Here is a 25,555-nt window from a genome sequence, read left to right on the forward strand (position 1 = left end):
TCGTGAGGCGGCAGCTGCACGAATTGAAAATTAAATTTCACTTTTCAAGTGATTAATTATTTGTTGACAGACTGGCCGAGCCAAGGAATGGCGGTGCCTAAAGCACGTCTAATGCTCAATCTATTTATTGGATTGCCACAGCAGCTCATTTAATTAGCAGCTCGTTTTCAATAATTTAATTACTCCGGCTGCTTGGACTGGCTTAGCTCAGAGACAACCACCACCATAGCTCACAGCATCCAATGAGCTCTTTCAGAGCAAGACTCTGGAGTTCTATAACTATTGTGGAGGCTTTGGCAATTGAAGCCGCTTCCTGGTCGAGAGAGCGAAACTGAAAGCGAAAGTGAAAGCGAAAGCGAAGCCAAGGGAAAGCTGTTAACCGCAACGTAATCATAAACATAAATAACTTGGGCTACATAAGCGACGTGAATTGTTAATACACACACACACACGCACACATAAATAGGCAAGTGTGTTTGCGTGTGTGTTACATTAACTGCCTGCTGCTTGACTGTGGGTCTACACATTTTTCGTTTTAACTCGGCGTAATTAGTGGGCGCCATAATTCGTTTGTGGCCAGTGAGCAGAGCGCAGGATATGGCGCATATCCTGCTCATAAATATTAACGTGCACACACATACACATGACTGTGTGTGGATGTGTGTGTGTGTGTGTGCAATTGTTGCCATTTGTGGCAGCTGTGCGTGCAGTGGCTACGCTTCAGTTGCCGACTTTTTATATACAAATGTATGCAGGCATGTCTTTAATGTGCTACAGCAGTGTGTATATGTATGTGTGTGTGTGTATGTGTGCTTGAATAAGAACAACAACAACAAGCACTAACACATTATGCGCCCAAAACTTTGATTAAATTCATTAACAGACAATGTGGCGTATACGTAATTCATAGCAGGAGCCAGTATCTCCGCTGCCCCTGCTGCTCCTGCTGCTGCTGCTGGCTTTAATTATTTTTAATTAATGCGTCTACCTAAGTCGAAAATCGCTTTTAGCTCATCAATAGCCAAGGCAACAATCGGCTTCCACATTCGCCGTTGGCACCTGTCGTGCGATACAAAGGCCCAGAGAAACTTGTGACCAACTTTCTATCTCCTGCTTCCCTCCCCCACTCTCTCTCTGTCTCTCTTCCTGTTTCTGTCTTCATTATGTTGCTCTGTCAATTGAGTTGTGGGCGCGTATGGCAGACGTTCCTCTAGTAATGAGACAAAAATAACTGAAATTTCAGTTATTCATTTGAACATCGCCACCGCCCGCCAGCCCGCTCATCTTTGCTGGGAACAGCAGCATCCCCTATGCAGCGACGATGGCATCACATAATGGTCGCTGAGTGCCGCCGCCTGCCGCCTGCCGCCTGCCGCTTGTTGCCTACCGCACTGTGTCCTGATTTGGAGCATAAATAGGTAACGTGAGTGTGCGAAAATGTCGGGAATAACACAAATCTTGTTTAAGGCAGTCGAAAAAAGAAGTTCGAGTCACGAAGAGAGGGAGAGAGAGAAGGTGAGAGAGATAGAGCGCGCGCGCGTCATGAAATTGATGCGGCATTCCTGTTACGCCAAAGGCAAACTACATTTATCTCTCTCTCTCTTTCTCTCTCTCGTCATCTCACTCCCTCTCTCATTCGCTGCGCGCTTCATGGAGCCGAGCTAGCTGAGTGGTATCGTTATCCTGGCTGCTTGCCATTTGCCTGGCGCCAGTAACAGGCAAGTACACAGAGTAAGGTTACCTCTGCACACATAACTCTACATATACATGTATATATATGTGTGTGTATGTATGTATGTCTGTGTGTGTGTTTATAGTATATAGTAAGAGTTTGCATGATATTTACTGGCAGTTCACGTGCTTTGTATGCATTGCCTGAGCACTGGGCTTAATCTGCCTTAATGCTCCAGCAAATGTGCCGACAGAGTTATGTTTGAGTTGAGTCGAGGGCAGAGGCTTAACGATTCGCTGTGCCAGCTGAGCAAAGAGCGCCTCACTAATACTCTCGCTATTGATGTGGACAGCTTATTGAAATACGCGAATTGCGATGGATTTCATTAAAATTCTTTGTACAATACAAATAATGAAATGCGCTAAGCTCGCTTTATCAGCGCCATTTTCGTTTTGGTTGTTGCTTCGTATCTAATTTCCCATAGCTTTTCACAATCAATGAATATTCGCTTGACAGCATAATGTGACCATCCCCACGCACACACACACACACAGGCACACACACATACATACATACATATCGATAGACTGGCATTTACGTGCCTTGTATATAAATAACAAATTTCCTCTGCTCTGTCGCTGTTTCGCTTTCCATTTTCGGCCGCAAACATAAACAAGCCCATACCCCGAAAAAACGAAGGCGAAGGCAAACAGCCAGCCGAAAACAGAGAACGGAAAACAGAACAGCTGTGTAAAGGACAAACACGAAATTGGGTCAACTGTATATAGCCATGCGAGCGCAATGCTCAAGCAAACATTAATGTGTGCGTGTGTGTGTGTGCATTAACTGAGGGTTGGCCCTGCCCCTGCCCCTGTCACAGCGGCTGTTAATGTGCGCAAAAAAAAAACAGACGTAAACTGGGCCAAAAAGAGCGGCCGGGCCAATAACAGTGCCAGAGAGTTGACAAAACCGATGCGCGCGCAGGCAGCAAAGAGTCGCTGGAATTGCTTAAGAGAGCAACAGAGAGAGAGAGAGAGAGAGAGAGAGAGAGAGCGAGAGGGAGGGAGGGAGGGGTGAGCATAAAAGCGGAGCATGCCTGGAAGTCTGTTTGTTTTGATTTGCAGCACACGGAATTGGGTCAATGGAAGCGCATTAAAAGACGACGCTGCTGCTGCTGTTGGAGCCATGTGGAGCACTGGAGCAATGTGAAAGCGGAAGCATAAATTATTGACTTTTATAAAGAGGCGCCCAAACGCTGGACTATAAATAGCACAATTTGTGTGCGAATGTATATATGTATATGTGTGTATGTGTGTGTGTGTGTGTGTTAGGGAAGCCAACATCAGTTGTGCTGCTGCTGCTGTTGTTGATGATGATCCTGCCTGCCGTTGAGTGCGTGTGTGTGTGTGAGTGTGTGTGTGTGCACTTTCGCTCCCACCAGGCATTCATATTTCGTTTCCCTCGTTGCCAATTTAATGGATTTAACTGCCGTCTAATAAGGCAGTTTCAGTTTTTTGAGCATTGCACTCACGGCAATGCCCGCGACTCGGCGCACAAAAGTAGGCAACGGCAAGCGTCGCACTCCTTATTATCCTCGGGCCAGCTGGCAAATTTTATGCGCACCATTAAAGCCGCTTGAACGGCCTGATGGCAATTTCCGCTGGTTTGGGCAGACCATTTGCATTGCCCGGGTAACCACTGCCAGGGGCAACATATCTCCATATTTATATCTATATACTTATAATTGTATGTATGTACGTGTATATATTGTATATAGTATATAGTATATAGTATCTGGCATTGCAATTGATTGTGCCATACACTTTGACAGTTGTAGCTGGGGCTGTCGAGCTGCGTAATTTGCATGTGGCTTGCGGTTTGCCTCTTCAAGTCTTATCGCAGTGCCAACAGGCAACAACAGTAACAACAACAACAGCAAATTGGGTCATCTGAGTGAATGATAAGAGGCGAACAGCATCGCGCTGGGTGGCTGAGTTGGTTTTGTTGAGGTTGGCGTTCCTTTATAGGTAATATAATTGCTGCCAGCTGAAGCAGTTTGGGCTACAAATTCTGCGGTTAGACTCTGCTCTCTAAATAGTTGACTCGACTGTGTGTATGTGGCTGAAGTGTCAGTGTGTGTGTGTGTGTGTGTTTGTGTATGTGGGGTTATTTGATTTTTAGCTCAGCTCGCACATGCAAAACATGATTACCTCAATTTGTCGCCCTCGTCTGGAAATTCGCTTCAAACTTAATTTGATTGCGTATAAATAAACACGCGACACTGGGCCGACAGTGACAAACTGACAGAAATGTGTACACAATAATCACACATACACATACATACATGGGCACACACAGGCACACACATGCACACATGCCAACACATGTACATACATGTATGTAGATATCATATGCATACATAACTGATGTGACAATCGCACGCGAAATTGTCATTTCAGCTAAAAGGGGTGGTAGGGGGGGATTGACGCCGTGAGGGGCGTGTGCAGGCAGGCAACATGATTGAGCATGTCGCGAAAACGACATGGAAGCTGAGTTGAGTGTTCATTCATGTTGTTGATTTCACATGAGTGCGCGAGTGTGTATGTGTATGTGTGTGAGTGTGTGTGTGTATGCATGTGTGTGTGTATATGCATGTGTGTTTGTGTGTGTGTGTAAAAACAAGACAATGAAAATGGCGTCAATTTGCGAACACAAATACAAAAGCATATTCGTTCGTTATGTGTGTGTGTGTGAGTCAAAGGCACGCCGGACAGACAAAAGCACAAAACCAACTGACTTGTCATGACAAAAATTGTTCGAAATCAGACTTAAGGGTTGCCACTCGCACGCATACTTGAGAGCGGGGCATGTTTTGCATTCATATTTACAAAATTTATGCGCAAACTTCGTGCGAGGAGCAGGAATAAAAAATGGGAAATAAACAAAGCAGAGAGAGAGAGAAACGAATGTTGCAAATGCTGTTTCGAATTTTTCAGCCATATTTTAAATGTACAATTTGTGCGAAACAAATAAAAACGAAAATTGTCCAAGGCCCGAGAGCCCAGAGGAATTTTTGGCGTCGCCTAAAAGTAGGCAACAATTGGCAAGGCTCAATCAATATCATAAAACACAGCTGCCTCAAGAATCTTGACAATTGTGCAGGCCAGTAAAAAGACAATGCCGTTATTTAAATGTTTTGATTTATATTTATGCATTTTAGTTAAAGTCTTTAGGATGCAAAGCAAGTACACTCTTGTATATACAGATGTACATATAAACATATACATGTATGTGTGTGTGTGTGTTTGTCTGCTTGGCTGGTCAATTATGTAAAAGGTATGCGCTGCCTGTGGCTGACAAATTAAATATTGAAAAGTACAGCACCTGTGTCCACTGTACAGTGCCAGTCAAATGTCTTCAACTGCGCGAGTGTGTGTGTGTGTGTGCCTCGACAATATCCGGCCGGGCTCAATTTACCACAGGCCCCCCCGCCAACCCACCACTCGCTGCACAGCTAAGCACCGCACCGCACCGACCCACCCGTCGCCTGTGTCATTCTACAGCCCAAGCCACATGCACATAAAATGGCTTATCAGTGGAAAAGGCTCGAATTACAAGCAGCCAGAAACGTGGCAAGCCAAGGGTAGACTCTCACCCCCCCCGGCAAGTTAATGGAGCAGCCACGGGCAAAGAGCCTGGAGCCAAAAACTGTTCTGATTATCAACGCCATTGTCACATCTCCAGCAGGAGGCGCTCCAACAATGGCTGAGGCTGAAATCCAATTATGACATAAAAATTTGCGTAAATTGTGAAATGTAAATTTTTGTCAACACTTTCAACTAAAAAAGGGTTTACGAGATAAGCAAGACGAAATTATTATTTGACACACGTAAATTTTGTGGCTTGATGATAATAAAATTTGTGCCTCTGTATGTGTGTGTGGGTGTGTGTTGAGTGAGGGTGCGAGTGTGTGCGTGCATCCGCCATTGACTTTTATTGCTGCGGTAATTGCTAAATGGAGCTTGAATTGGGTCCTGTGCCCCGTCAACTGTGGCCAGTCCATATAACAGAAGTTGTCTGCTGTCCTGGGTTAATCAATGCGCACTGTGAGTGGGCAGCTGGGCGGCTGGGTGGCTGGGCGGCAGTTCGTTTGTGGCTTTGATGGCACTTTAAATACCCCACTGGGTGTTTGTCTCCCTCTCGCCTCCTACTGTTGTCCCTGTCAGGGCGGCAAGTAATTGGCTTATAATAAATATGAAATTGTGACAGCAACAGCAGCAGCAGCAGCAGCAGCAGCAGCAGAGACAACGGCAAGACCCAAGCGACAACGACATTTATGAGGATTCGGGCAACAGATAGGGCCACGGTCAACAACTGTCGTGCATAACTGTACCATAGTAACTAGCTAACTAAACTAAACTATCTGAGTGCGGGGGAGCTGGCAGCTCGACGACAGCTCATCTATTTCAATTAAGCCCTGACTGCGGGTCAGTCTGATGGGGGCGCAGATGCCTGCGCTCGCAGTTGACCCGCATACTGACCCAGAATGCAACCGAACCGACAGCCAAGCAGCGTAACTGGGTCACTCTAGTCACACAATTGATGAGGAGCACGAGGAGCACACTCACACAGCCCGGCCGTTGCTAGTTGCTGAGTTTTTTGTTGGCGCTGCACACGATGATGATATGGCACAAGGCTTCGCGGCTGCCTGCGACCTTGCCACAGACTGTACCAAAAAAGTCAGCACCAAGGCCTAGCTCAACTGGGCGAGTGCGCGTACATATTGCAGTAACTGTACGTGAAGCAAGATGTGTTTACTTATCAAAGAGAGCAGCGGCAGCAGCAGCAGCAGCAGCAGAAGCTCTTTCCGTTTTCGCTCAGTGTATGCTGTCGCAAAAGTAAACCAGGTCAAGCGTCAAGCGAAACTATATATCTGTATATAGGGGGCATATATACATATGTATAGTTATATATATAGATGAAGATGTCTATGTACAGTGCATCATAAGCTTATGTGCTCTTCAAGTACCACCACTCATGCATGTATGTATGTATGTGTGTGTGTGTGCATGTGTGCTGCTGCCTTTCAGCGCTGTCAATTTTTAAAGCATACTTTTTGGGGCAATCGAAAATTTGGTAAGCCGGAACTAGATAAAGCGCTTTTAGCTTTAAATACGCCATTCTTAACCCTTAAATGTGGCTAACAGCTCTTCGCAAATTGTCCAACAAAATGTGAAGCGTCTGCTCTGTGCCCCCGCCCCGGCCCTTGGGACAAATTTCAATTTAGCTCCGATGAGGAAGGCAACACATAAACTGACAGCAAAGCCACTTGATGTACGAGTCGCTGCAGAGCCGGGGACAGGCGACACGTGTCGAGACGCAACCTAGCGTCCAAATGGCCAAATAATAATTCCCCAAACTGCAAAAAAAACAAATAAGGATGATGCCAAAAAGAGAGAGAAAACTAAACGGAAGCCGCAAAGAGATAGTGAGAGGGAGCAAGAGAAAGAGAGATGAAAATCATTTACCTTGCTACATGGAAATGGAATATTTGGGGACAAAAAAAGCAAGATGATCAAGTTTTGGGCATTTATAGATGAACTCGATAGGTATGCCGAGGCAAATATTGGCAGAGCCCGATGCCGGCTCAATGATGGCCGCCATTTTGCGGGGATTACGAGCGGGCGCCAAAAGCGGTTTATAACACACCCACTGGACCTACAAAGGCAGCTCGCAGTGACTTTAAAATTGCAACTGTGCGTATGTGTGTGTGTGCGTGTATTTGATATGCTATTTGATGTGCGGCCAAGACAGCAGCGTCTATAAGCCGCTTATGGCCAGCAAATTAGAGGTTTGCGATGGCGTTTGCCATCAGCTCTTGGCCAGGCTGCGTCGCCGTTGCACTCGCAGTTCTATTGAAGGCTATTAAGCGCATATTAACAAAGTTTGGACTGGTCTGGCGGGGAGGGGCAAGAGCATAATTAATATACAGTTGGCATATCCAAAAGTAATATCGAAGCAAACTGCACGGGAAGTCGGCAAAGTGAAAACTTGCAGCAGCAGCAGCAGTTGCATAAACAGAAAGCCATCAGTGCAAAGCCACATGGCTATGAATGGCAGAAGTTCGCACGAATTGAATTTCAAATTCAAGGAAAACAATATTTGTAGCGAAATTTGATTGGAATGCCAGCTGAAATGCTTGCCACAAGCTGGATCTTTGCGTGAGTCTTAGCATCATTTTCATTTCGATTTTGCTGTGCGTGTGCGTGTGTATGTGTGTGTGTGCGTTTTTGCTCTGCTTTTATTTCGTTGCATATTTCATGGGGCTGCGTGGGTTAGCGAAACCCTTTTCAATTTGGCGCTAGTCGGGATTCAGACTGGGATTTAAATATTCAATTTCTAAAATTCCACGGCGCTTGCAACTCGCTTGCCATAATCTAACAGCAGCCCATCTCAGCAGCAGCTGCTGCTGCTCCTGCTGCTAACCAAACAATTTGTTAGCTGCTTAGTATTAAGATATTTTTTGGCTGCTTTGCTGAAAACTTTGCACTCCACATTTTCTGTTGCTGCTCCCTGTGAACTTTTTGGCCAGCCAAGTGTCGACGCGCTTAATTGCAAATGATAACAGGCCATGTTGAAAGTTCTCATCGCTTTTTCCTTGTCTGCTTTTTTAATTTCTTCTCTGCTGACCCAATTTGCAGGTTTTTTCATTATTTTCCTCTTTTTTTTCTTTTTTTTTTTTGTCGAGCTTGGCTCCAGCGAAAGTGTCGCCAGCCCCGTTTCTCCCATTTTCCTGCTGGCTTTTCATTATTTGCTGCTGCTGCTGCTGCTGCCGCCACTTTTCCTCTCACTGCTTACGCTTGGCTTCGTTCGCCTCGTCTGGCTGCGGAGAGTCTATGACTCCGGAGCTCTTCCTGTTTAGATAAAATGCCAAATACCGGATGATTTTTAATTAGAATTTTTTCCCCCCATCGTTGTTGTTGTAGTTGTTGCCGTTGTTTTGTTGTTTTTCTCCCACTCAGCTCAGTTATTGACTCGAAACAATGCGACCGAGCAGCAAGTCAGTCAGCCAGGCGGTTAGCTTGAAAAGGAGCTCAAGTGAAAAGCAAACAATGCTCGAAATTGTCGTTTGTTTAGACTTTTCCCTTGGCAAATAAGTTTTCATATTTTTGCATTTAACCGGCTTAAATCATTTTAATAAACTCTTCCACGGCTCTGGGCAGCCAATGCCGTCCGTCGGCCGTCGGCCGGTGGCTTTAATAGTTTCGTCCCTTCGGTGGGTCCATTGTTTCTTCCTTTCGGCCACCCGTCGAGCTCTGTTGTTCGTTTCATTTGTAATTTAAGACGTCGCGTTCCTTAATTAATTCCGTTTACTTGCGGTTTTCGACATAAATCGTAATACGATACCGAAATGATAATGTCGTGACTCGACGGGGCGAACCAGCCGAAGTTATTTGTAAGACACGTTGCCTGGGGTGCTTACTACAATTAAATCGTTTCACATTTGGCCACGTCAAGAAACGTTTTTCGACTAACAGGAGTCTTATTCAATCAGAGAGAGAGAGGGCAGAAGTAGATTTTGCCTCGGCGTCAACTTTTCCATTTGATTAACTTGAAGACTTTCAAAAGAAATAAACGTTTTCTTAACTTTGGCAATTCGGTTGAAAGAGAATTGAGGCGAATTAAAACGGCAAACGGACAACATTTGCATTGATGAAATGACAATTGTTATTTGAAAGACACAAAGCAGATAAAATGCAAATAAGTTAAACAGAAACAGCAAAATAGCCAAGTAGAAAAGAAGGCCAACAATCCAACAATAATAATACAAGTTGGCCGAAATGGCCATGGGCCAGCCGGCTGCTTTCGGCTGCCTGGGGCTAAGCCATTTCCGGCTATTGACAGGCGAAAGTGAATTGAGGAGTGAAAGGAGAGCCACAATAATTTTCATAAATTTTCCACTTTCTTTACGTTTTTCTTTTTCTGCTACTGCTTCTTCTTCTTCCTTGTCTGTTTTTGCCTTATTTTCGTTGTTGTTTCAGCGCAATCAGCAAACGCAAAAGTGCAGTAGTCCGGCCCGATGATGTAATGGGCCAGCGCACATATTTCATTTGAATAACTTCGTAATCACAGACCATGGTCCGTATAGTCCGGGATGCGGACAACCTGGAACCCCAAAACTAACAAAAACACACAAAAAAAGAAAATCAGAAACTCCCCCTAAAAAAAACAAAAAAGATCGAGAAAAAACAAGAGGGAAAAAAGCGTTGAAATCAAATTGGCTTTGCGCTCAATGGACGATTTGCTTTAGTCGAGCTACGGATTTTTATGGCTAACTTTGTTATGGCAAGGTGGGCGTACAAGTCACGCCCACTGACAAACTAAATCGTAGACACCGAAAAGGCATTTGGAAATGTTGTTGTTTGCTGCGTTAGCCTTTGGCGTTAAATGTTTGCTGTCAGTCTGTCGTTGTTGTTGTCGTTGTTGTTGTTGTTGTTGCTGTTTCTTGGGCTGGCTTTAAAATGTTATTTGCAATTTTGATTTGGCTTCAATTGCGACGCAGCAGAAAAGCCAAGAGGGGAAACAACAACAGAGTCAATGGGTGTATATATAAATGGAGGCTAGCTAGGTATACTTGTACTTACGGCATGCGGCATTTGGTAGAGTCGGGATGCCGAGCAGTGCGGCAATGCGGCGTGGCAGGCACTCACCTGTAAAGACAAACAAGTTGAGGAAATTGGTTAACAACAATTTGCATAAACTTTAAGCGATTTCCGCGCAAAGCCAACAGTCGCACACGTATGCTTTGATTGTCTTAAGGCAATCAAATCGATTTCAGCCATGAATTCGATTTGGCATTGGCAATTTGGCTTGACACATTCGCGCCGCGATGTCATAAACTGGCACAAACTGCGGCAACCCATTCGAAGGGAGACAAAACCCACTCGGAGCTAGACTGAGTGCTCTACTGAGTGTCTCTCTCTCTCTCTCTCTCTTCCTCTCGCCCTGTGTGCGTGTGTTGCATGTGGCATGTGGCTGAGAGATAGCCTCGTTCCCAAGTTTACCATGTCGGGGTCAAATAGTTTGCCGACTTTCGTGCGCCAACCAATTGGCGTATTGTGCCTATAAATATGCATGGCACACAGTGATTCGCCCCAGCCAATGCCCCATATAGCAGCGGAGCAACGAGACTGCAGCAACTGTGAGGAGCAGGGTAGCCGGCTAGTCGAGCAGGCCTGATGAGCCTTAAGCTTAAGCCTGCCTCAGCTCACATCTTGATGTTGGGGAAAATAATAATAGAAGAAGTTCTTCTTTTGGCATTTCATGTCGACGCTCGTTTACAGCAAATGCCAGACATTGACATGATTTTTGGAGCGACTTGTTTTGCATTCGTCTAATTGCCACGTTAATTGAGCACAATTACAGACACCCTGTAAGGGCCGCCAGAGCCTTGCATGTCGCACTGGGTTTTACCACTATTTCGTGAAGGTTTCGTGGAAAAGCCATTTAATTGACTATTTTCACAATATTAATGAATGACTTAAATTCAGTAAATGCGAGAGATACAAGACAGAGCAGCTCTGTGCGTGTGAGCGAGAGCGAGTGCGAGAGCGAATTGTCTCAAAGTCATGAATCGACAATAAATTTTAGTTAATTAGCAAAAACATCGCTTGGGACAAATTAAAAAATCCCCCTCCTTGCGTGAAAACAATTTGCGGGTAGCTGCCGGCTGGACGCGTGCAGTAGCAGCCAGCAATTTGTCATGCACGCGCAATTAATCAAAAGTTGAATGACTTAACGGTGCAAAGGCTTCGACTTTTGATTAAAGTCTACTCTGAGCGCCTTTGTTTAAATTTCATATCTGCTCACCGTCTCGTTGGGGCTATATTTTGTTTTTTGCTTCATTTTAATTGTTATTAAAGACATTTGGCGCTGATTGCACTGTGCGAAATTAGTCATCATTAGCAGACTGTTGCATATTCGTGGGCGTCACAGCGTGCGGCTGTCAGACTTGATGGATGAATGGATGGCTGGCTGGATTGGCTGGCTTGGCCTGGCCAGTTGAATGGCGCGACTAAGCGTGCGCTGAGATAATTGACCTTTAAACATACTCTGCCCACGCACACACACACACACACACACACACAGGATGTACACGTATACAGCTGCACGCACAGTTGAAAAGTCGAAACCCATTCAGCCGGCATCCTGCGGCGCAAAGTAGGCTAAAAATATGGCACAGCAGCGGCAACTACAACGACAATGATGATGATGATAATGATGATGCTGATGATGATGGTCCAATAACCTTTTACACGGCTACGGCCTGCGCCTGGGCTCTCCGCACAGCTTGAATGCCATTGACACTGGCCATTTGGAGGCTGCTGATTCGGGTGGTGCGCCGGTAAGAGATACTTATTTGCCATGAGTGGGATACAGGAGGCGGCAGGCGGCAGGCGGCAGGCGGCAGGCAATGCGCAGGAGGTAAGCGCTAAGAGGCAGCTGCGTATAAGGAGTCATTGCTCGAGAGCCTCACGCACTTACTGTTGGCCATTCCCCCCTGGCCGGCTTCTACGAACAGCTTTTGGCCACATTTTGTTTTTCTTTTGCCTTACTGTAGTTGTTGTTGTTGTTGTTGTTGTCATTGTCGTGGGGATTTTATGGCTCTGAGGCAGGCAAGAGCTGCGTTGGCGTCGCCGTCGTCGTCGTCGTCGTCGTCTGTGTTTTTGGCAGCCAAAGTCGCGTCGCAGCACTGCGCATCGCATCGTATCGCATCGTGTGCGTGCGAATGCCCCGTTTCAAGGATATTTTGCGCTTTGGACTTGTTTGGCTGCCTTTTGGCATTTTATTGTGTCGTTGGCACGCATCGAGCGCAAAAAGTTAAATGTTTAATCATAAAGAATAGAGAGAGAGAGAGAGATAACGAAACGACGACTAGGTGGATAGACATTTGCCAGGCACTGTAATGTCTCCCAATTGGAAAGGATTGCCGCTGCCGTCTGCCGATCAAAAAAGTTGTACGCTTCAAGCACTGCTTAATTGAATAACATTAGGAAATGGGATTGGATTAGCCGAGTCGGCGAAAGACCGAGGGTATGGGGCTCTTAAAGCGAGACAAGGCCGAGATGAGTTAAAGCTTTCACATTTTAGCCGCTGGCTAGAGCCACAAAGCGCAAAGCCAATATCTTTTAATTCATTTAAACATAGTGCCTTTTTAGCGCCCCAGTTTCCTTTTTTATGGCTCATTCGCTTATCTAGCCAACACTAATTGCCGCTTAGCCATAAAAATGGCAGCCTGGGTGAAAAGTTTTTGCTTCTACAGTTTTCGGCTGCTGGAAAAGCGTGTGGCAGTAAATTTCATTAGGGCACACAGCGTCCTCTCTCCCTCTCTCTCTCTTACCCGCTCGCCCGCTCGCCCTCTCGCTCTCTGCTGCTGCCAGCCTCTTGACTGTGCCAATGTTGTGGCCATTGGGCCAGGGCTTTGGGGTAGCATTCGCAGAGTTCGCATCCCGAGTTGAATAAACTCAATAAGTTCGACTCGTTTCGTTTCGCCTCGCTTTTTTATAATATTTATGTCTATGTGTGTGTGTGTCTGTGTGTGTGTCTGTTCGTGTTGTTTGATGTTTGTATTTAGGTATGTAAAATTGTCAAATACGTCTAGACTGTGAAGGTCATTGTGGCTAACGGCTTAGGGCATTCAATTGTGCACCGCTTGCACGGCTCACATAATACGCATCGCAATATCCGAGCTGCACTCTATAAGAAATTCCTCTAGTGCTGCTTTAATGCATGGCAATGCGTCATTTGCCTTTTTAATTGACATTTGATTCTGTTTTCAATTCTGATTACGATTTTGATTTGTGCATTTGATTGAAGCGACTTTGCATACGTTCCGAAAACGTGACTAAGCAACGAGTTGTAAATGATCTTTGCACAGCGTATCTGAATGTTGGAGTCAAAGTCTCTGCTCTTTCGATATGCGATTGCTCATAGAGAAGAAGCGCTCTTCTGCTATGATGCATATTGATTGCTCTTGCTGTTGTTGTTGTTGTTACATTTCGCTCACTTACTCAATCGGAGCACGCTCTCTCTCTCTCTCTCTCTCGCTGTTGCGAATCCATTTCCTCGGCTGGCAGTGCATTGACTTTTGACAACAACAACAACAACACCAACAACAGCAATTCGCAACAGTTGATATGCTTTTTTAATGAAACTAAATTTAATTAACATATTAACGCACTTAACTACAATATAATGCAATCTGCAATTTGCCGTCGAGTTCATTGAACTCGGAAATATTCGTAAGTCGTGTTGAGCGGTTCAAATTCTCAGTGCGGGTCTTATCAGTCAGCACGCGCCTCTATCTCAAGGCCGGCCACCTATACCAGTGCAGTGCCAAATATCAATCTATAATCTGTTGCACACATATACATTTGGACTATGTGCTGGTATGTATGTATATGTATATTTTTTAACACTTAACTGACGAGTCGCAGTCGCAGTCGCAGTCGCATTCACACGACCTTGATGACAATGAACTCACTTGCAGTCTCACAACAGGGCATGACTACGTACGTATATAACTCGTATATATGTGTATATAGACTATATGTGTGTATAGGAATATCGTTTAGTCAAGTGCGCGTTTTGCTTTTGAAATGTGACTGTGCGGCTATAAAATAAAAACATCTATTTTATGGCATATCGCTGCGATAAGATAGCCGCACACATTCAATTTGCATCATAAAACGTAAAAAACAAACACAAAACTGAGCGCGAGCAGAGTATAAAGAAACTGTTTACTGTTTACAGTTAACCGCTTACCGTTGTTCACTGTGTTTACTGTTTACCAACTTCAGTTGACTGTTGCTGTTGCTGCCACAAAGTCTGGCCATGCACCCCTTTGTCTTAGGGCTCTAACACCAACGATAGATATGACGACGCCTGCTAAGTGATATGGCTTATGGCCTCAAAGTTCCTTCAACTAATTAGACGTATCTAAATACCATTTATACTCGTATATATTTGATTAAATAAAGCGCAGTATCGGAAAGAGTGTGTCAATATCTGATAAGCCGGCCAATGCTGTCGATCTTTCTCCTCAATTTCGCAAACAGCTTTCACACGCATGAGTCACACACACACACACACACACATTAAAGCTTTTGTTTGCTGCGCACTGCTTTGGAAAGCTCACCAATACAGGCGCATGAAATGCATTAGAATTAAAATGCGGCTGATATGTTATTAAAACAACAAATAAAAACTTGTGGCAATGCGAATGCACAAAAATAAAAAAAATATAGCCGGAACGAGTCGCGCTTGGCGTATGGATAAATTGGCTCAACATTGCTTTGTGTCATGCCATTAAAATTTGAAAAGCCGTATCGAGCGATGTCGGTTAATAACAGCCTACAAATTGCAGCAGATGACAGCAGCGGGTAGTGGGGGCGGGGCGGGGCGGCACGGAGCCTGGCTTGGCTTGGCTTGGCTCGGCTCGGTAGGGCGATTGCTGTTTGAAATGATTGCAGCGATGGGGAATATATAAATATCATGTAGGCGACTCGGCGCACCGGCACCTGGCTCCTATTACATGTGCACGGCATTATTACAAAGCCAGCACAGCACACACAAACACAAGCACAAACACAAATACAAACACAAGCAGCAAAGCAACAATTGCAAATAAGAGCTAATATTAAAAGCGGCAATTTTCCATGGCACCGACAGCCGACAACTACCCGAACCACCGCGAACCACCTCGAACCCCAGCGAACCACCCATTCAGCACTGCCTTTGCTTTTTGCGTGCCATATGCGAGCTGGAAAGGATTTCCGGTTTATGCTGTTGCTTGCCAACGGCCTACCCCACCACCCCCGAGCCGTTAACCGTTCCCCGTTCCCCGTTGAACCTACAGCACCGTCTCCTCAGCAGTTCCTGCTGCTCCTACTGCTCCTCAGCGCTCTATGCACTTCTTTAACCTTTTGTAATTGTTTTGTTAGGCAAATTTCAAAGCGCATAGCAAATGCCATGTCTCTCAAGCTAATGGCCGCCCCGCAATTGATATATTATTTAGAGGTCTCCCATTGCGGACACTACTGAAGTATGAATATTGCTTTTGTTTCGATCGATTGCGACTGCCAAATGCCACAACAGAATGTCCCTGTCTTGGTCGAGGTTTGATAGCAAAATCTCACCTGTGACAAAAAGGAGCTCCACTGTGTGCTGCCTTCATAATTAGCCAAGAAAGTGCATCAAAGCGCACCTGAAACAACAATTGAATAAACCCACCTACAGAGAGAGAGAGAGAGAGAGAGAGAGAGAGACAGGTAGGGGCAATGGGAGGGTGCTACTGTGGTTGAGTCCATGCACTTGAGTTCAAGAACTCAAACATATGGACTGAAAACGTGAGGCGCAGGCCGGCAAACAGGATACAGTGCAGAGCACAGCAAGAGTACGGGAGGGGGGCAGGGTCGCTCGAGGGGGTCGCAGCTAAATGCCAGAGATGGGGCACAGCTCGTGCTTTTTTCACGTGTGAGGCAAAGACCAGAAAAGAGACCGAAATCAAAAAAACAAAAATGAGAAAAAAATGAAAGAAAAAGGAAAAAGGTAAAGAAAATGCCCTTGCTTCAACACAGGTTTTGGGGCTAGCGTTGTTGCTGTTGCAGTCGGCAGTCGGCAGTCGGCAGTCGGCAGTATGTACGTGCTGCATGGTAGAGGCCCCCCTCGACCAGCAGCAGATCCCTCTTCCATTTGCAATGCTTCTGCTTGGTTGTCGTGCCTTTGTTTTCGATTTGAGCTTAGTTTTGCCTTTTGCTTAAAGCCTTTTTGCAACGTTTACGCTTCGTGTTGTTGGCAGTGTTTGCACCGGTTGTTGTTGCTGTTGTTGTTGCTGGAGTTGCTGTTGTTGTGGTAGGCCTGGATGTTGTTGCTTATCCTGTGTGTCGTTGAACTCGCAACCGGTGCAAAGGAATAGATGCAATGCCTGCACCTATGCCGCTGCCATTGCATGCACAACAGAGCGAGAGAGCGAGAGAGAGAGAGAGAGAGAGAGAGAGGGAGCGAGTGCCTCTGTATGCACTTGACTTTGGCAGGAGCGGGCCGCAGCGTGGGTCAGGACTGAGCTATGACAACTTTTGCGACAACACGCCTGCAGAAGCCTGAAAAGGCGCCGGCCCTAAGTCCCAGCATAAAAGGCGAATAAGCACAAAACGCCAAGCGAACGGCCAAGCGAACGAACGGGGGCTTAAGAATTGTAAACAAGCTAAAACAAACTGCAGTTCAGTTCGGGCCAGGCCAGGCGCCATGGCAACCCTATTGGCAACACTCTAACTGTGTGTGTGTGTGTGTGTGCATGGGGTGGACATTTTATGCATAAAAACTCTATTGAATTTTGTTTTGCATCCATGTTTGGGGAGCCCAAGCACCAAGCAGGCTTTGGGGCTTCTCGTTTTCTTTCTGCTGAGTGTTTTTTTTTCCTCTTTTTTTCTGCTCTTTGTTGTTTCTTTTCTTTTTGGCCATAAACTGTGAGCATGTGTAAATATTTTAGCAGATATGGGAAAACGGGTTATGCGGCAGCCCACACTGGGGGCGTGGTTGTTGCATTGACAATATACAATATGCGCCATGCATTCATTTGGCTGCATAAATTGAGCCAAAGCAAAAAACTACTGCAATTGGCAATCGGAAAGGAAACGATCTGAAAGCAAGAGTAACTGCACACAGATTTCGATATGCAGCTGAAATCATAAGGCAAAAATGAAATGCAAATATAATTTAAATGGAAATTTATATTGAATAAATTGCATATTAATAACTTTGGGTTAAACGAAAGAGTTGACAAATGAAACAGTTGAGCTGTCATTTATGTCTCCCTCTCTCTCTCTCTCTCTCTCTCTCTTTTACTCGTTTTGTATATGTATATCTATATATATTCATAGTCTCTTCAAGCGCTGTATAATTCGTGCTTTAATGTACACATCACGATAAAGTTGACTCTGGGTACGGCCTACTCATAATTTCATAGTTTGCAAGTTCTTGCGCTGTGCCCCGCGGTCTAAAGATACACTCATGCATGCCATAGGTGTGTGTGTGTGTGTTGCTGTTGGTCAGTCAATAGCTTAGGCAGCTGCCGCGGGGCGCTCTGCGTAGCCCATTTGCCGACATGTAAAATGATGCGTAAACAATATTCTGACGCATCATTAAAACGCCTGAACAAGGCGCATCGATCAGCTTTGCTTTCAGTTGCGAATCAGCTTGATTCAACTCTGCGTGTGTGTGTGAGTGTGTGCGCAGAACGAACATGATTATGATGACGCATCGCGATGCATGAAAGGCAGCCCAGTTCCCAGTTGAAACTTTCAGGCACTGCCCTGCCTCAACACACAGCAAAAACAACTAATTCAATTTTGCTCGCTTGGACACGGCCAAGCGACTGGAAGCGGGAATGGGAATGGGAATGCGACTGGGACTGGCACTGGGATCGGGTTAGCGTCCGAGTTCGTCATGTCCACCTTCACGCGCTGCTAGCAGAGTTCAACTGCCTCGCAGCGTATGCAGAGGATGCCACGCGTTGGCTCCGTCTCTATTGCACTCAATTGCCCTCCTCTATGTGTTTCCCTCTCTCTCTCTCGCTGTCTTTCGCTCGCTCACTGTCTGTGGCTCTTTGGGGCAATGCATGTTGTCCAAATGTATCGCTTGATCGTTGCTTGCCCCATTGTTGTTGCTGTTATTGCTGCAGCATGCTCACTGCTTGTTTATGCTGATCCCTGTAATGAGATATAATGCCGGCCGGCCGGCCCCAAGACAACCAAAATAACAACAACAACAACAACAATGAGTCGCTGCTGCTGTTGCTGCTGCAGCTTCTTTACGGCACCGGCACCTGACCTGGCACAGAATGGCGGCTTTGTACTCCGGAGGGACAACAACGGCTTTGCCATAACACAACGCGAATTTGTGCATAAATTGCAGCGAGGGTTGCTCAAGCCGTCTCTATATAGACGGCAAAGATCTACACAAATCTGTTGAAGGACTGGCAAACTTTTCAAGCCACCCACCTATATTTATCAAGTATATTCTGTATTGTATATGTGCATATATTTATGAGCGCGACTGTATGTGTCTGTGTGTGTGTGTGATCAACAGCAAACATCATTATCAGCATTTGGGCCACATCATTATCATGCTGCATTCATGATTGTTGTCGCATCCCAAAAGCAACAACAATAGCAACAACACTGATAAGTCATGGAACAACAACAGAAGAAGCAATGCAGCCTCTGACTAACCCAACGCTTGGCAAATCAGCTCACGTTCAACTGAGCGAGAAGAGAGAGAGAGAGAGAGAGAGAGAGAGAGCGAGGGAGAGCGAGCGAAGGCGTAGCACAGCACTGACCTGGACAAGTGACGAAGTGACGCAGCGGATCCTCAGCAGCATTTGCGTTGACTGAATCAGCAAACATTATGCATACAGCTGATTCTCATTGGAAGAGCCGAGCGTGGGTGTGTGTGTGTGAGTAGGGGAGGCGAGGCTGACTGGGGCTGACAGGGGTCGATGCGCTGAACTGCATGCGTGGATATTAATGACCGGCCTCGACCCCAAGCGAGCGAACGGCAAACGGCAAACGGCAGCGTCAACGAACGTGCCCAAGTAATAAAGAAATCTTCAATGTTGGCGGGGGCAGCAATTTCATGCGGATGCAGGGATTAAGGTGGGCGGTGGCTGGGGGGAGGCGGCAGCCAGGGAGCTGCTTCTCGGAATGAAACAAACAAAAAACAGAAAAACAAAAGCAAACAAGAACAAGAAATTGGCAAGCGCGTTCAAGAGGCGCATAAATTACGCTGCGCTGCTGGTTGGGGCTCGGCTCTCGTCTCTTTTGTTGTTGTTGTTGTGCGGCAGGAAATGCTTTGGCATCGCCAATGCAATGTTGCATCGTTGACATTGCCAAGCATTTGCATTGACTCCTAAAAACTGAACAAGACGCATGCCACACCCCCACATGTTGACACAGCCTCTGTCTCCGTCTCCGTCTCTGCTGCTGCTGCTGCTGCTGCTGCTGCTGCAATTGCAGTTGGAATTCTTTGCTTAATTTTTTAATTGCCGCCAAAGCAATTTTCCCTTGGCTTTGCTATTGTTGCCATCGAAGCCGGTAATTAAAAATGCGTAACGCGCCTTTGTTCTTGTTAAACATTAAGTGGTGGTTGTTGTCGCAGTTGTTGTTGTTGTGGTTGTTGCGGGCACTAATGTGTCGGTCGCCTGCTGCTTTGATCGTACCACCAACAGCTGCTGGCTGTCGGCAGCCTAGTCCTGCTTTCCTCTTGAGCTTAGCCAGGTACAAAATCTACCAAGCCTGATCAAGCTCGACTAACTTTAGTAAGACTTACCCACACCTAAGCTAACTTTGGCTATATCATTAGCAAGAATTGTGCACGGCTCTTACCTGAAACATAAAGAGAGAAGAGAAATATTAGATATTGTCATATGATCGAGAGTTTCTTATTATTTTGGGTTATGCTAAGTGCTTTGTATATTCTACATATAATGATTGCAAAAACAAAGCTCTCGAAATAAATACAAAGGCAATTGAAATAGGTAGAAATTGCGCTGAGCCGGACCAAAAGCCGATGATAATAATGATGCCGTTCAGGTTCTGCGACCTAGCCCAACATTGTTTTTGTTTTACCCAGAGCCAACTCCTGCTACGGCTACGACTGCGGCTGTGGCTGTGGCTGCGGCTGTTGCTGTTGTTTTTCAGTTTTAATATCTGCGCCTCGGTATCATGTCGCGGAGCCAGTGAGCAACATGTTTGTAAGACTGCAACAACAACAGCAACTTGCGAGTGCTGCGGCACTCGGCGGCGGCGGCAGCAACAACAACAACGACGACGGCAATGGCCAAGCCTCTTGCCAGCTGCTTTTTGTGCCACTTCCACACACACACACACACACACACATATACACAGAGAGAGCGAAGACAGCGATGTTGTAGTTGATAATGCCAGCAATATTGCTGTTGCAGTTGCTGCTGCTGCTGCTGCTGCTGCTGCCACTTGCCGTGGACTGGCTCATCAACTGGATTTAGTGGCACATGCGAGCGCTGACTGCAAGTCCAAAGTCGCTGCTTGTTGCATTTAGTCATCGTTCTCTCCTGCTCCTCCATCATCATCACCATCATCATCGTCATTATCATTGCCGTTCACTGTACCCTGCCCTGCTCTGCGTTCCACTTCAACACCCGGCGCATTGCCTTTCCCACAGTTGTTGCTGCTGCTGCTGCAACAGTTGCTCTTGTGCACAGAGTGCAGCAGAGTTCGTTCCACTCTGTTTTCTTTTTGTATATATGTATGTTGTTTGTTTTGTTTTGCCGACTTTTTTTTCTCTCTTTTTGCATTGCCTTTGCTGCCCATTCGCTTTGTTTTGATTTCATGCATTTTGTTTTGCTATTCATATTTCTTCTGGATTTTGTATTTTGCTCGCCATTCCCGACTCTCTCGCACTGCCTGATAATTGCAGCGAGGCGAGAAACTGGAATTGCGCGCATGACGTCACGGAGGGCATTCACTTTATGCTGCTGTTGCTGCCGTTGCTGTTGCTGTTGCAGCAACATGTTGCTGACATCTGCCTGGGCGAATGGGCAATCAATTATTATCGTGTACCGACTTTGGTCTCATTTACAATTGGTACGAGTTGCTGCTGCTCGTGCTGCTGCTGCTGCTGTTGCTGCTGTTGCTGCTGCTGCTGTTGCTGCTGTTGCTGCTGCTGCTGCTGCTGCCATTGTCCGGCTCTTTATGAGACACGAAATTTAAATTTTACACATCGATACGAAAGTTCGTAAAAGCAGCCATTGTCACGATAAATCAATTGCACTCTTGGCCTGCACTTCAGCCAACTCGTTTGCTCGCCGCATGCGGCTATGTTGCTGCCGTGCCAACTTCTTTGTCTGCTTCTCTGGCTTCACCTTCTGCTGCTGCTTCACGGTAGCAACATGCAACTGACACTGACACTTACGTATGTTAATGTTGACAAAAGAGTCGAAGACAAAACAAAGTAGCAGCCACAACAAACGCAGTTGCTGCTGCTGCTGTTGCTGTTGCTGCCCCAAGTGCTCAGCAATGGTTGCTCGCTCTGCCTGCATGTGATTTGCAGCAGCAGCAGAGCTAAGCTGGCCAACTCTCCTAGGCAGCCTATGGCCTTAGCATGTTACAATATGTAAACTACATAAATGTTGTAAATATTTATCACACTCTTGCATGAACAATCAAATATTTAGATACTTGTACAGTTAGCTCAGACTAAGCAAGCAGAGCTTGATCAAATTTTTATATATTTATATTATATATATATTTTTTAATTATTAAAAATGATTAATTTGAATATTTAGCTATGTTATCATTTATATATATATATATTTTTTTTAAAATTATAATGTTAATATTTTAATAAACGATTTCTCTGCTCAATTTTGCTAAAACTCAAAGTTTTCTCTTCAGACTTAAGCAGCTCAACTTTTATTTAATCATGTCGACAGATTTTGAGGCAATTTATAAGGCAAGCAGCATAGCTCAAGCAGCTTTACTTATTCATACAAATATTTTCCCATCTTTATGCTCATTGCAAATATCAAAGAGTTTACATTGCGCATTTTATGCTTTTTCAGAAATCTATTTGATTCGAGTTGTGTTTCGGGCTGTTTGCTATCGGGCTAGATCTATATATTTTATGCATATGCTGGCAAACACATGAATGTCGTCGTTCGTGTTTGTATCAAATGAAGTCGCATTCGGTGTGTAGCCTGTGTGTAGCTCAGCCCGTCTGCTGCCCCCTCGTGCAAACTTGCCCCTGTTAAACAAAATAGTAGACAATTATTTAGCTACTGTTAACAATTTCGAAACATGTTCAACGCTTGACCTTTTTCTGCAGCGCTCAATTTATGAGCCCAACACATGAGCATACAACATGCAAAGCGCCGTGTCAACAGCAGCAACAGTAAAAAAAAGAAAAGCAACAACAACAGCAATACATTTGGGCCATTTTGGTGCCGTCGCACCACCTTGCCCCGCCCCGTCCCGCTGGCCGTTGGGCTGGCGTGTCAGCAATGCAATTATTGTGATTTCTTGTTGTTGTTGTTGTTGTTGGCCCGAGCTTGCATCCGTGGCATGGCATGGTTAGGGCAAATAAAAGCCGCCACAGCTCACATTTTCATTTGAAGTCAACGTTGGGGCCTCAACTGGATCATTAGGCGCGCCCTGGAGCCATTAATTTCTGCAGCCCGAAAAGTGTTTGCCAATAGACGAGACGCGCGAGAGCGCGCAAAGAAAAACACAAACTAAACGCAGCATTTAAGATAAATTTGCGACGATAGCATAGACCCAGACAGACAAACAGACATAGACGGAGACGGAGTTGGAGTTGGAGCTGGAGACAGAGCCACGTTGTGGCATGGAGCATGAGAGAGCTGGGAGCTGGATGCATGGGAGCTGGGTGTATAAGGGCATGGACAGCGGCAGCAAATGGCAATCAAGTTCAATGCACAGCAACAAGTCAACGGAATAGGAGCCTGGCTGAAAGGATGGCCAGAGCATGTCTGCAGTGCAAGTCGAGCAACTTATTGGCCATTTCGTTTTGTGGCTAAAACTTTGTCTTACCGTTCAAATCTGCTCCAAGCCAAAGGCAGAAGGAGCACAAAAACTGCAGCAGCAACTGCAACAGCAACAGCAACTGAAACTGTGCAACAGTTGAATGTATTTTGAAAATATATTCGAGAGTTAGCCTCTCCATATGAGAGTCTGTTTATTATTTAATAAGCCGCTGATGCTGCTCCATTTGCTTAGTGAAATACTGATTGAAGGAAGGGCTCGGCTAAGGCAGCGGCTACTGGGCTGTAAATCAGAAAAATCAACACATAAAAACCTAAACAATCGCCTCATTAATTACAATTAGAAGTGTTTATTGCCGAAGCGCAGCCATAAAGTCGGTGTCCAGCCGCCGAGGCTTGCGTCATCATCAAAGAACGGACTTTAGTTAACGATCACAGCGAGCCACATTTTCGCCTCTTCATCTTGGGGAACAACAGCAACAACAACAGCAGCAAAAAGAGAAAATACAAATAAAATGAACAAGCAGAAGAAGCAGACGAAGGAGCGAACAGCGAATGCAGAGACCCAGTTGATGGCTTTGACAGCGTACCCCAAGTCGCCCCAGGCCACTCGCTCGGGGGCCTTTACTGTAGGATTCATCAATCAACAGCTGTCACTGCAGTAGCCAGCAGCCAGCAGCCAGCAGCCAGCAGCCGGCAGTCGGCAGTCGGCAGCCCGTCAACCGGTTATGCTTGGTCCACTCTGTCCGCACGGGTCCACTCTAAATCAGTACCGCTGTCCCTTTGTGTGCGTCTCTTGTGGCATTTGCAGCGCGCAGGCGCAGCGTTTGGCCAGTACCACTGGCTCAGCTTCCTGTTGGCTTTAAACTATCTCTCTCCCTCTCTCTCTCTCCCTCTCTCCTGCTCTCATTCTCTCTGTGTCTATCTCTGTGCACTTTGTTTGTTTGCCAACTTCCTTCGACTGTCTGTTTGTTTGCTCTGGCCTGTTGCATTTCATGGCTCGCCTTTCTGCGGCCCGATTGCGATTCAGTGAGCTGTCGTTGCCGTCTATTTATGCAAATGCCGGCGATAATTGTGCCACGAATGTTGCATAATCATGACACATAACAAATGATATGCTGATTCCAATAGCAGCAGCCGCACATTCGCATTCGCATTCGCATTCGCATTCGCATTTGCAGTCAGCGTCAATGTCACGGCTCGTTAGAAATGATGGAATGCCATATTGAAGAGCCTGTCACTTGAACCACTTGGGAATTACAATATGCCAAATACATTACATTATATATACATATCAGCATGTATATATATAACAGGGGAAAGCGTTCAACTGGTTATGTTGACGAAAATTCGAGGTGTTGCTTGGTCCCCACACAAACTTATATGAGAAAGTCTTTTAAGAGCGCTTATCACGACGATTTGTTTCATATTTTTGAGTCATTCACCGGCTATTACGACGTGCCGAAAAAATACAGCATAAAAATGTGCCGTTAGAAATGTATATATGTATCTTTTTATCAGTGATCAGTACCCTTGCTTGTGTGCACAGGCAGACACACAAATGCTGCTAAGACAGAGAGAGATATATATATATATAGAGAGAGACGAACTGTTTCTATAGTTAGTGAATTAGATTTATAATATTTTTTTGTTTGATTTGAAAATTAAATTGTTTTATATTAAATCCTATTACGAAGTAGAAGAAGCAAAAAAAATATTTTTTTTTTATATATATGCAATATATTCTTTTTGCTCCTTGAGCGTCGTTATAACCGGACTCCACTGTCTATGTATATGCACATGTTTATTCTATTTATATATCTTGTTTATGTTTTAAAGCTCGAGCCTCGACAGTTTCCGGCTGAATTGTTGTGCAAAGCAAACGCTTATGCATCCGACTGTCGCCCACATTTCCAGGTCATTTGCTCTGCCACGCCCACTCTGTTGGATATTTATAGCATTGCGAGCCGTTGGGCAGTCACTACTATTATTTATTTTTAACGCTGGCTGCCATCCTTTTTTTTTTTAGCTGGCCTGACATAAAATAATGTCCTTCTGCATTAGGCCATAGATTTGGCCGGCAGATCTGGCTCGAAAGCGTGCCAAAGGTAACCATGGAGATAAATAAAGGATAAAATTGTCAGCGTGTGTGCCTTTGACAAGCTCTAAACACTTAAACTACAGAGAGAGAGAGAGCGAGCGACGCTGTTTTCATAGCTTGGCTTTCAGTATCTTTGATACGCGCATAATTGCAGCTCGGGCTACGCCAACTCCTCTGCCCGTCC

General features: G+C 45.5%; 1 protein-coding gene across 2 annotated transcripts in view; it reads right to left on the reverse strand.

Annotated features, from left to right (window-relative positions):
* Glut4EF (Glucose transporter 4 enhancer factor) overlaps positions 1-25,555 on the reverse strand; it is a 152,247-nt gene that overhangs the window by 7,141 nt on the left and 119,551 nt on the right. The window contains exon 5 of one of the 2 annotated variants that reach the window (XM_030383970.2): positions 10,318-10,383. The exons of the other annotated variant lie outside the window; for it this stretch is intronic. Within the exon in view, the coding sequence (XP_030239830.1) occupies positions 10,318-10,383 (66 nt within the window). The remainder of the gene's footprint in view (positions 1-10,317; positions 10,384-25,555) is intronic. 2 annotated transcript variants of the gene reach the window in all.

This window comes from Drosophila navojoa, chromosome 2 (genome assembly GCF_054131105.1).
Source record: "Drosophila navojoa isolate 15081-1374.11 chromosome 2, UAZ_NAV_1.0, whole genome shotgun sequence".
NCBI lineage: Eukaryota > Metazoa > Arthropoda > Insecta > Diptera > Drosophilidae > Drosophila > Drosophila navojoa.